Source organism: Gallus gallus, chromosome 4 (genome assembly GCF_016699485.2).
Source record: "Gallus gallus isolate bGalGal1 chromosome 4, bGalGal1.mat.broiler.GRCg7b, whole genome shotgun sequence".
In the NCBI taxonomy this organism is placed as follows: Eukaryota; Metazoa; Chordata; class Aves; order Galliformes; family Phasianidae; genus Gallus; species Gallus gallus.
In genome coordinates this window covers 53262711-53275121 of record NC_052535.1, presented here as the reverse complement: position 1 = coordinate 53275121, position 12411 = coordinate 53262711, and the positions used below count along the sequence as shown (strand labels likewise).

At 35.8% G+C, this 12411-nt stretch overlaps 1 protein-coding gene across 13 annotated transcripts in view; it reads left to right on the top strand.

Moving 5' to 3' along the window:
- Positions 1 to 12411, top strand: part of KIAA1109 (transmembrane protein KIAA1109 homolog) — a 109280-nt gene that overhangs the window by 87027 nt on the left and 9842 nt on the right. For 6 of the 13 annotated variants that reach the window (XM_004941216.5, XM_004941213.5, XM_015276377.4 and 3 more), the window contains 11 exons: positions 1479 to 1569; positions 2097 to 2159; positions 3655 to 3899; positions 4632 to 4847; positions 5952 to 6132; positions 7049 to 7241; positions 9587 to 9748; positions 9861 to 10000; positions 10978 to 11179; positions 11621 to 11824; positions 11924 to 12103. In XM_004941216.5, the coding sequence (XP_004941273.2) occupies positions 1479 to 1569; positions 2097 to 2159; positions 3655 to 3899; positions 4632 to 4847; positions 5952 to 6132; positions 7049 to 7241; positions 9587 to 9748; positions 9861 to 10000; positions 10978 to 11179; positions 11621 to 11824; positions 11924 to 12103 (1877 nt within the window). The remainder of the gene's footprint in view (positions 1 to 1478; positions 1570 to 2096; positions 2160 to 3654; positions 3900 to 4631; positions 4848 to 5951; positions 6133 to 7048; positions 7242 to 9586; positions 9749 to 9860; positions 10001 to 10977; positions 11180 to 11620; positions 11825 to 11923; positions 12104 to 12411) is intronic. The other 7 variants (XM_015276380.4, XM_040699418.2, XM_015276378.4 and 4 more) reach the window with 5 other exon arrangements.

Here is a 12411-nt window from a genome sequence, read left to right as displayed (position 1 = left end):
GCACATCACTTTACCTGCTGAGGGATACATCTAAACTTTTTCTTCGGTTAGGAAAACACATGTTGCCACTCCACAGACTGCTGTTATGATTCTGATTCATAGCGCTGACACCATGTCTTGTCATCTGTAATGATGTGATCAAGGAAACTGTCACCTTCAGGCTTGTATTGGTTCAGTAGAACCTGACAAACTTATATATAGTATTCTTTCTGTTCCTGTGCGAGCATTTGTGGGAACCTCCTAGTGCAAAGTTCACAGTATTCCAGTGTTGCCACTATCATTTCCAGCACATTCAAGTGAATACTTAGCTCCGTACACACTTCCTTGGTCATAATCCACCAATTTGTGTAGGTGAGCTAAGACGCTCTTCATTTAGAGGTATGACAAACGTGCATGGCTATCCAGAACATGGCTTGTCTTTCACATCGCATCCGCTGAAATGCACCACCCACCTCTTCACTGTGCTCACATCCATTGTCTGATCCCCATAAACCATGTGTGTCTAACCTTTTGGCTTATTTGGGCCTCACTGAGTGAAAAGGAGTAGTCTAAGACTGTGTCTACAAAGTTGCTCCAAAAGTAATGCCTCCCAATTATTTCCACAGAAATTACAACTGATACAAAAAGCACAGTAACACTGTTTGATAGAGCAAAATCTCAGCTACAGAACACTTTTTTTTCAATACAGTCACCACCACTAGCTATGAATTTTTACCAGCAATGAACAAGAGCCTGCATACCATGCTTTTAACAATGTGCACCAGAGGAGGTGACCCACTTTTGCCACTTCTGAAATGCACCACCCACCACCTCACTGTGCTCACATCTACTGTTTGGTTTCTATAAACATTTGACGAGTACCAGTGAGTGTCAGTGGGATACTGTTTTTCCCATGTGGACGAATTCAATGACACACTTTTGCTTCATACACACTTTCATGATCATTTTGGAAGATGGACATATCTATTCCAAAAAGTAATTTTTCATCTTTTATCAAACTTCTTTTTTTGGCAGACTTAATAGCGTGTCAAGTGAGAAATTTTTTTCTTACACGCACAAACACAAAAAAACTCCAGGGTTTTTATAGAATCCTGCTTTTAAGACATACAAGAAACTTGCATAAAAGGATAGTAGGCATAGTGTAAATTGTTTTGATTTCTACTTGTCTCTCAGTCATCTGCTTCTGAAAAGGGCTGCATGTTGGCTTAAGATTGAAGAATTTAAATAAATAAAGCAAAGATTGTTTAGTGATAGACTACTGGATGAGTAATGTGCAACTTCCTTCTCTTCTCCCCTTGATTTTCCTTTCCATGTCCCCTAAGTGCGCCTGTTATGATCCGGTACTTGCATCCGTATCAAAATCTTAAGTACTGACTGTACTTTTGTATTGCATTCTATTTGTGTAGTTAAATATTTGCATGAACACAAAATCCTGTGATAAAACTAAAGAAGATGTTATGTTTTGTTTTTGTTAATAGTTCTCGACTAGGAGACAGTGAAGATCTCCCAGATATCCGGGTAGATGCTGCATCTCCTGGGCCAAGAGTAACTTTCAACATACAAGATTCTGTAAGAATTACTTTATATTCTTTAGCATCGTATGTCTCATACCATTTGGTCACAAGTTCACCAGATGGGTATGCCTAGGCAGACCTGAGTTGCTGATACATTTCATTTGTGTGCCACACATTATTGATGTTTGGAACACAGGTTTGTTCTGACATAAGATAGATAGGTTTTGAGTTCCTAACATAGCAATTAATTGAGTATAATATTAGAATTATTTTGGTGTGCTTTTTTTTTTTTTTTAGGCTGACTTAATAATAATACAGATCTTTTGATGTGTGCAAAAATCACAAAAATCATCTTGCCTGTTAACACCCTTAGACTTTTAGAAATGGACATTAGTAAGTTTGCTGTAGCCCTATCATTTCTATTGTGTTCTATCATTTTGTGTGTTGAAAACCGGTTGGTTTGGGTTTTTTTTTCAGTCACTATGTTTTCTCATTTTAAAAATGTTTGTGTTGTTTTTTTTTCATGGCTGAGATTACTGTAATTGTTTTAATTTTTCTTTTTCTTTTTCATTTCTAATTAAGTTGAATAAAACGGTTTTGGGGATTGCACAACAATCCAGCTGTCCAGGGGAAGGGTATTTTCAGGTATTTCTGAGAAGAAACAGTCTTTGCCAGAGAACTAATTTTTCTTGCAGGGAGCTGCTTTTCACTATTCCATCTCTTTAGCATGCAGCTAAACAGAATGTATATAAAATCTAAAAATATTTAAATTGGAATATGTGAAGTAAACAGAAGAACATGATAGGCTATTGATGAACTCCCCAGATATGTCCTCCTATAGCCCTAAAACTTAGTAGCCTTTTAAAAATGATTTACTGGAATTTTGTTCATACATTTGTGAAGACTGATCAAGGCTGGTGTGAAGTGACCTAACTTTCGACTTATGAATGTGCTTTAGAAGAGGACTTCAGTCTGTGCGGTCATCCTCACCTGTTTTGTTGTGTTCCAAGATTATAGGTATCAACACCAATACAAAGTCATTGCTTGGTAGGAGGATGTCTCCTCACACTTTTTGTTGAATTCCTATATTCAGTGCAGAGAGACGTTTTCAAATAGTAAGGAGTAGGGTATCTTTCAAAACTTAATACACAGACAATTTTTCCTTCTGGGAATAAATCCTTATTTCTGAGGGGGAAGGGAATATGAAACAAAATATGCTTTGTACATTTAAATATCTTCATTATCTGGCCTTTTTTTTTTTTTTTTTTCCGTTTCATAAAGCAGTAGGCTATATAAAATACAAAATGGGTATGTACGTGTATGTGTGTATACATGTGGGTATATATATATGTATACATATACAAAAGCCCAGTTAGGTTTTGTTAGTGTAGCAGAATTTTATCAAATACTCTGAACTGTCAAATTTTGAATGTTCCTCCCATTCCACCCCCCACATTCTTATAATGCCAGTTCTTAATTTCAGCTCTCATTTTAATTTGCAGACAACTCTGTAGCTGTATAGTAACACTTTGTAGCTAGTGCTAGTGTTAAATTTCTAGATATTTTTTGCATGCATATTGAAGAAGACAGTGTTTGAAAGTCGCTTGTAGTGTGCTGTATGGAAGAAATCAGTGGCCCTTTTCAGAAATGTGGTCTGGAGTTTATTTCACGTTTAGCCAATTGTCCAACATGTTGTCCACGATCTCAGCCTAGAATTGCAAAACAAGACTATACATTCTGCGTTAGCAGTCTGCATACACACCTCACTAATGCTTCTATTTCACCCCTTCACAAGGTTCGTAATAATTTTTGCTCTTCTCTCTCAAAATATTTTAAAATCTGTATGAAATATTTCCATTCCTTCTGATTGAATGAATTGATCCGAGCATGATGAATCTTCAGCTAACAGATCGAGCTCGATCAATAGGTAATGGCAAGTGTCTCCATACCAAGCTTTCATTTCTTTCTTTTTCGTAATCCACCTTGTGATTTCTGTACCTCATATGGCTGTATTATGAAGATCTTGGGACTGCAAGTTTCTCGTAACACTCTTGGTCTTTTTTTTCCAGAGCTAGTTAATACATTCTTGATTGAAATATCTCTATCAATTTAATATGTATTTTTTTCTTTTTACAATCAGTTTCCGGAGGAGACAGAAATGGACCTTTTGTCTGTAATTATTGATGGTCCCTCCCATTACTCATCTCCTAGTGAAGGCTCATGCTCAGTATTTGGTTCACCTAAAACTCCAGCAGTCTTCTCACCTGGCATTCCCTTCCAGCCTGAAGAAGGACGTCGGGACGACAGCTTATCATCAAGCAGTGAAGATTCCGAGAAGGAAGATGATCATGAACGAGAGAGAACGTATTTTTATAGGAAACCACCGTAAGTAATAGTCCCAAGGAGGAACACAGAAATAAAGAAAATGCATTTGAAATATTGACTTTAAGTCTACAAAAAATCTTTTGGAGGGAGGGAGGCCTCATGGGAGCCTCACAGGGAAAAGAGGGGCAGCACTGAGCTCTGCTCTCTGGTGACAGCAACGGGGCCCAAGGGAAAGATTCTTCACCAGAGGGTGGTGGGTATTCAACATGCGCCCCAGGGCAGTGGTCATGGCCCCAATCCTGCCAGAGTTCAAGTAGCATTCGGACAGTGGGTTTGAATTTGGGTGGCTCTGCGTGGAGTCCTGGAGTTGGACTGGATGATCCTGGTGGGTCCCTTCCAACTTGGTTTATTCTGTGATTCTGTAAAAAATCTGTTATTGATGAAAGACTGAATTTCTCTTTAAGTGTTTATGAGGAAGAGTCAGGAATTGTGTTCATGAAAGGTCATTGTAAGGGAAGGAGGAATTCTGAACAGATAAGGTGGCTGCTTTTTATAAAGATGTAGCTGTTAGAAATTTCAGGGCTGGGAACAGAATAAAACTTAAAGTGAGATTTTTGAGGCACAGCATAGGTTTTAGTGGGAACAGATGACAGACGTTAAAATTTGGCATAAGTTTGTCTTTTCCAGGATTATACCTCCACAAAGTGGATTTATTAATGTCTAAGAATCTCTCTTACCATCTGTTCAAGTAAATGCTGTGCAATTATCTAATCTATTATTGTGCTGGTGCAGGAGTACATCTCGCAAGAAAGCAACAGGCTTTGCTGCTGTCCACCAACTCTTCACTGAGCGCTGGCCAACAACACCTACAAACAGAAGTATGACTGGTACAACCACTGAGAGAAATATTGACTTTGAACTTGATATCAGGGTTGAAATTGATTGTGGAAAATGTGTACTGCACCCCACAACACTTCAGCAAGAGCACGATGACATTAGTTTAAGAAGGTAAGAGATGTGTTACACAATTGCTTTGTGAAGAACAAAATCAGCATATGCCTCTCTTCTGTTTTATTATTTTGTTTCTTTTTAAATCATATTTTATCTTCTGTAAACAAAATTTTAGGATTTCAAAGTGCGTGGATTCTTTTTTTTATTCCAGCCTCCAAAGAAGTACCTTTACAACTTAATAAATCAACACAGTGATTTGATTAATAGTGGCCTACTGTAGTATTTCCTTATTATTCTGCAGGCTGCCATTATTTCCTGAGAGTGTAAAAGGATGCTAACATTCTCATGTTGCTTTGCTTAGTTAAATGGATTTTTTGTTTTTTGTTTTACCATCTGAGGTGACGTGGGTGCTTTGCTTCTGATCTTAATGAGTTTTGATCTCATCTTCAGGTTTTAAATTTTCCTGTTACTGTTCATTTGTATATGGCTAAGTATTGGATGGCAACATTACAGTTCTTTGGTAGGATATTAACTTTGGTGGGATATTAACAGTATCATGAATTTTAAGAAATTTATTACTTGTCAGCATGATTAACTCATAATAATATGGTGTAAGAGAAATAGAGACAACTGAGAAATTTTTCTTACTGAGAGGTATGCATCGGAGATTTGCAATTAGAAAGCAGGTTGATTTTTCTCCTCTCATAACATTTTTTTTCCTATGATAAACGAGGAAAAAGAATTTCATATGAATTTATATGAAGACAAGCTTTACAGCAGAAATGTAGAATTGGTAAGCATTACCTCTACATCAGGAGTTGTTCTTAGGTAATACTGGGTAACATAGATGAAGTTGACTGTAAGAGTAAAGAGCGTTGGATGTCTTTAATTTATTTGAAAAATTTCTCAATTTTAACCATTTTGTAGATTATGCTGCTTGAAATAATTGTATAATAAAAATGGTAAAACCAGAGTGGGCAGACAGAAGAGTAAAGATCACAGAAATTAAACAAGGAAAGAAGACATTGATAGGCTTCACATATAGCTATATAATTGATGCTACACATTTGATATCTCTAGGTTCTTTTATTTATCAGAAGATACACTCTGTTTAATAAAAGTATTATGTGTGTATCATAGCATGCAGTATATTTATTTTAGGAGTTACGATCGGAGTTCCAGAAGCTTGGATCGAGAGTCTCCTTCAAAAAAGAAGAAATTCCAGGCAAATTACGCATCTACCAGTCACTTACTTGCTGGCAAGAAAGTGCCATCATCTCTACAAACAAAATCTAGTGAAGTGGAAACAACAGTTTTTTATATTCCTGGGGTGGATGTAAAGGTAAAAGCAGTGTATAACTAAGCATAGAAAGGCTCTTTTTCTCTGCTCAAATATGATTTCAAAGCACATCTGTTTTTGTGGCATATGCGAGTTTATATATACATAGCACCTCATGGAAATCTTCTCAGTTCTGTAGATACTGCTAACATAGGAATAACCATTCCTGTAATACTATACTGAAACTGAAATTAGATGTTTATCTTGATATTTTTTCTTTGACAAGGAATTTATATTTTATGTCCTTTTAAATGTATAAATCAAATGCTCTTCAGTTGAACTAGCCTGTTTTTTCTAGTCTTCAATGTAGAAATGCTTTGTATGTTCATCCAATGTTTTGTATTCCAGGCTATCTTCAGAGATAAGTTACACTTCAGGTCCTGCCTGTGGCTTTTAGTCTCAAGTTAGAAATTAATATATATTATCTACAGCTTTTATTATATTTGTACTTTCATTGGTAGTGTATTATTCACATATATTAGGTCAGAATGCTCTGAATTTTTTTTAATGCAGTTTTTATAAATGCAGATATCTAATAGTGCAATATTTTCACCATGCAGTAATACAGAAAAAAGCTGCATGGACAGGAAGAAATAGCTGGTGACGTGGGAATTCTAAGGTGTTATGGAGAAGATGAGCAAGCATTAGGCATTATTTTTGAATAGTTAATTATTTTTAAATAGTTAATTTTCTCTGTTTTGTTTTATAATTTACGTGTGTGGGTTTGTTTGTTTGTTTGGACAAAGATTTCAGATTTTTCTATGCATTGGCTGTATCTGTAGAACATTAATTGGAATGTAACATATCTTACAATTATATTTTTTTTATATAGTGCACAAAAAAAAATTAGAATGATACAAAACTTCTGTACAGAAATTGAGCCAACGTTATGAAGCAAATTAATCTTTTTTTCTTTCAGTTACACTACAACTCTAAGACTTTAAAGACTGAATCGCCAAATACTTCTCGAGGATCATCTTTGCCAAGAACCCTTTCCAAAGAGTCCAAATTGTATGGTATGAAAGATACTGCCACATCTCCTCTTTTATCTAGCACTATCCACAGCAAGACTAACACCTTACTTCCTCCCCAACCCCCACCCATCCCATCAGGTACTTATAGACAATAACCTTCTAAAACTATCATGGATATATTTTTTCCATCACTTAATCTACCAGCTTTAGATCTGCCTGCTTATTAGTTGAAAAAATTATATTTATCAAATCTGAACTTTATCTGCAGATACCTGAATGCTGTTCATAAAGCTGAATTTTTAGAAATCTGTTGACAAACCAGTCTCAGTAATATTTGCCATAGACACCATATCACAGTGATAGGCTATGACTGCCCTCTCCCAGTTTTCATTTAACAAACTGAAGCTTAAAACTGGAAAACAAAATTTACATATCTGCATAAAAAGTGAGTGCTGATTACTTTGTTCTTCATTATATATATATAATGTGTGTGTGTATATATATATATGTATACATACATACATACATACATATATATATATATATATATATAAGATGAATCCTTGCTTCCATACATTGCACCATTTGAAGAATTCTTGAAACTTTCCAACTTTCCAGTATTTTTTGCCAAGCAAGCGATGTGTAAATACTGCTTTCTGGAATTTAGAGTGTTGTCAGTACAAATGGAATACCCAGTTCCAGAAAGTAGTATTTGTATTAACGAAAACACCAGACTAGTGTTCTCAGCTGTTGCAGTCCCTTAAATAACCATGATTTGGAAGAACCTAAGTTCTAAAACTTAGATCGTCTTATCTCAAACGATTTGTGTTTTCAAGCAGGAGCCCATTGCAAAATCATGTCAGATCTAGAGGCATGTAGATTGCACCTCCAACTTCTGAGACATTTACTTTTCTCTCCTTCAGCATTTTAAAGTTTAAAAAGGAAACAAAGACTTTGTCAAAATCTGTTGAGTAGGAAAAATTAATAGCTGAAGAAAGTTGTTTGTTTGTTTTATATAAGAGCAGCTGACATGCTGAGAGAGAACAGGGAAATGTATCACCTTTTTCAGTTACCTGTGCTGTTCAGTCTGCTCTTATTCCTGTATTAGCTCTTACTCCTGTAAAAGTGTATTTTCTTTATGCTTACAGTATTCTGTATAGTCTTACTTCATACTGCTTTTCTTCACTTTTGTTTTTTATATACCAATTCTCTTTTCAGTCTTTGCATTTTAATTTCTACCATATCGTGTCCATGAATTATGTTGTTTTTATATCTGCAACCTCTACATCTGGGAGGAATTCTGGACATCATGCTTTTAGGAAGATGTGTGAACGCCATCCAATGGGGCCCAATAGGGGTTGCAATTAGTTTGCTTCTCTCTATATTGTATTTTTATAATTATTTATTAGTTTTGATTTGTTTTAATACGTTATCACAGAATCATAGAGGTTGGGATGGGAACTCTGGAGATCATCTAGTCCAACCCCCTACTAAAAAGCAGGTTCTCAAGGGTATTATTTATTAATATTTATATTAATTTTCACATTGAATGGAAACTACCTTCTCTTACTGTCTGTGGTCTGCAGTAAAAGCAAGAAAGAACAGTGTAAGTAGTTAGAGGTACTGGACACAATAGCTTATGTAGAATGAAAATTCAGTGCTGCTTACTTTAGCGAATGAAAGGATTTTTAAGCTCTGTTTATCATTAAGTGTATGTATTTTCTTTGGAGATCTTCACAGGAGTATCTCTTACTCAAATATAAATGATATAGTTTATTCATTTTAATTGTGGTATATCATACAGATAGTAATTGAGCTGGTTCTAGTATCTCCTGTGCATAATTTACCAAAAATACTTTAATATTTTGACGAGCATGGATCCAAGTGCTACTCTTTTCCAAAAATTAGAAGACAACAGTTTTTTCATTTACACTTCTATCTCCAGGCTTTTAAAAATGCTCTTTTAAATCTTCAGTTATTCCTTGTGTTAACATATCAGGACATGCCATTTACTATTTTAATCTCTGTTGGTTTTTTTTCTTTGATTGTTTTTGTTTTTGTTTTTTTTTGGTCTAAGCTGACATTCTTCCCAAGCTCTTCCACTTTTCCAATTCCTCATCATTTCCAGTCATTTCCAGTTAGGAGAAGAATTTTGTGTGGCTAATTTAAGTCCTATTTTTTTTTTTAAAGCAATGAATATAAGTAATGAAAATGATGTAAGAATGCTTTGTGAGAAACAAGCACAATGCAACTACCATCAAGCATGCCAAACTAATGGTCCTTTTAACATACTTTTCTTGGCACAATGTTATAGTTTATATTTTTCTAAGTGATCAGAGATATGCTTTTTTAGATACTATTACAGGAAATTAGGGAATGCAGCTGTTATAAAGTATCTTCTTATACTTAATTACAGTCGAATGGTATTCACTGGTACTATTATGGCATTATTATTAGACATATTTATCTTTCAAACGTTGCAGCCAAAGGAAAAGGAAGCGGTGGAGTGAAAACTGCTAAACTGTATGCATGGGTTGCACTTCAGTCGCTGCCAGAGGAAATGGTGATTAGCCCTTGCTTACTGGATTTCCTAGAGAAAGCTCTTGAAACCATTCCAATTACACCAATTGAAAGGAATTACGCAGGTCAGTTGCATCTTTGTCTTCTAGTATGCTTTTCTTTTTTTGTCTTCTGATGGTATTGAGCTCTATCTTCTTTAAATTCCACTTTCTAATGAGTTCTTGTGCTTTTTAAAAGCTGTTAGCTCGCAAGATGAAGACATGGGACAATTTGATATACAGGACCAGTTAGAAGAGTCCACAACATCATTAGTATCATCATCAACGTCAGCATATTCATCCTTTCCTGTAGATGTGGTGGTTTATGTACGGGTTCAGGTGAGATTTTAACTTTTAGTATAAGTGATTTCAGTCACTATCTTTGAAACAGTCTATGCATCCAAGGATGGTTTTTAAAAATAAAAAGATACTTTCAAGTGCCCATTTTGAGATACTGATATCTAGTATGATAATAAATAAGATTTCTTGCAGCAGAAGTTCTGACATCTTTCAGTCCCATGGAGACCGACAGAAAAGAGTCATTCTGAGAAATGATAAAAGTTCTATATGTTGTTACTTCTGCCTTGTCTGTTTTGAAAATGCATTTTTGAAAATATTATTCATAACGATTATTTGCATTCATTATTTATGGGGTACCATTACAAAACAAAAATAATAATTAGAGATTTTCTCAGTCTGTGGGGTAGTGTGGAAAGGCAGGAGAAGGCACAGTTCTCGTCTGCATGCATATTCGTACTGCTTCATATTGGATGCGTCTGGCCACTTTGTGTCAGAGAGAAAGGTGCTCCTGCAGATTTGCTCAAACATTTTTTCATGGTACAGATTTGGTTATGTTTCCAAATTGAACAACGTACTCTAAAAAATGTTTGGTTTTTTTATGCCTGTGAAAACTAAGTACAACAGTCTGTAGCTCCTCTCAACTTTTTTTTGCAAGTCTCATCTAGCCAAGCTAAAGAGTCACTTGATTCTGTGTAGCTCTTGCATAAGGTGCAGGAAACTGAATTGACTTGGAGAGGAGGAAGAGAGGGGTGTGTTCATGTCATCTGCATGCAAGATTTCTGTATTTCTTTTCTTAAAACTGTTTCCAGATAACACTTCTGGCATAGGAGGGATTCCCTAAATCAATGTGTCTTAACAAACTGGTATAGAGTTACCTTACTAATTATGGAACCAGTCCGAAAAGGTTGTAATTTTCTTAGATTTTCAGATGAATGTACATTCAAAAGCCAAAAGTGGTATAGTTTTATTGTTTTATATATGTTCATTGAATGCTTTATTTTCTTTCTGTGTTTTAGCCCTCTCAAATCAAGTTCAGTTGTTTGCCAGTTTCAAGAGTTGAATGTATGCTGAAATTGCCTTCCCTGGATCTTGTTTTCTCTTCAAACCGAGGAGAACTGGAAACCTTAGGTACAATGTACCCATCAGAAAACGCATCCGTTGGTGGCAGCACTCCGCAGAGCAGCTCAAAGAATTCAGTTAGTAAATCTGGAGCACCAGGTAAAATCTACATGAATGACTGTCCTATATACAGCTTGTAGCATAAATAAGTAGTGTTTTGTGTAAAATTAGAACAAAATACATGCTTTTATAGAGCTTACGGTTATTCTTATGGACTACATTTATTTTTACTGTTTACTCTTACTACATTTATCTTATGCTGTGAGTTCAGCAAAATTGCTTCATGTTATATCAGTTCTTTATCTTCTGTAGAAGATTGCACACGTTCTATATATTGGAGCTTTTCTTCCCCTGGTTAAACAAGTTTGGCTATCTGTTATAAAATGCCCTACGCAGAATATTTAAGCTACATTGCTGCTACAAGGGAGTAATTTGATGTGCGTTTGGTCTTTTTAGCTATCTGTTCTTGTTATTAGTATTATTTCACGTTTGACAATGGTTTCATATTAAAACTGACTTCGGAAAATATTTTGCCTTCAGGTTCATCACCTGGATTAGGCAGTCCCCTTGGCAGAACACGCCACAGCAGCAGCCAGTCAGACTTGACCACTTCTAGCAGCAGCTCATCAGGCCTGAGCTTTACTGCCTGCATGTCTGACTTCTCCCTTTATGTGTTCCATCCGTATGGAGCTGGAAAACAAAAGACTGCTGTTACTGTTCTAACTCCTGGATCAGGAGCCTTAGGTACAGAACAACTTTTTGCTTTGTGAACATAAAACAATTTGGGAAAGTCAAGCCAAAGGTGTGGAAGTGTTTGGAAGACTAAACTCTCTCTATTTCTAGGGAATGTGGATGAGGAACCGACTTCAGTCACTGGTCGGAAGGATTCCTTGAGCATTAACCTTGAGTTTGTGAAAGTCAGCCTGTCACGAATAAGGCGTTCAGGAGGCTCCTCATTTTTTGAGAGTCAGTCTGCAAGCAAAGCTACCAGCAAGATAGATACAACTTTGATAAACATCTCTGGTAAATCTTTTTTTTTTTCCTTCTAATCCCTGTCTTTAGCTACTTAGAGAATTGCTGTTCCAATTATATACTCAAAGCTCAGCAGCTTTTGTAGATGTGAAGGAAGTTGTTGTTAGTTTTGAATGAAGAAGGGATTGATACATTATTTAAACCGTGTACTTGGAATACCTACTTGCAGATGCACTTTTTTATCTCCTTGAGTCATTAAATGTAAACAAATGGGCTTGCTCAAGCTCATCTCTGTTAGCAGCCCAAGTGACTATAAATGACCTTTTAAAATTTTGAGATTGTACTGGCTCTGGTTAGGA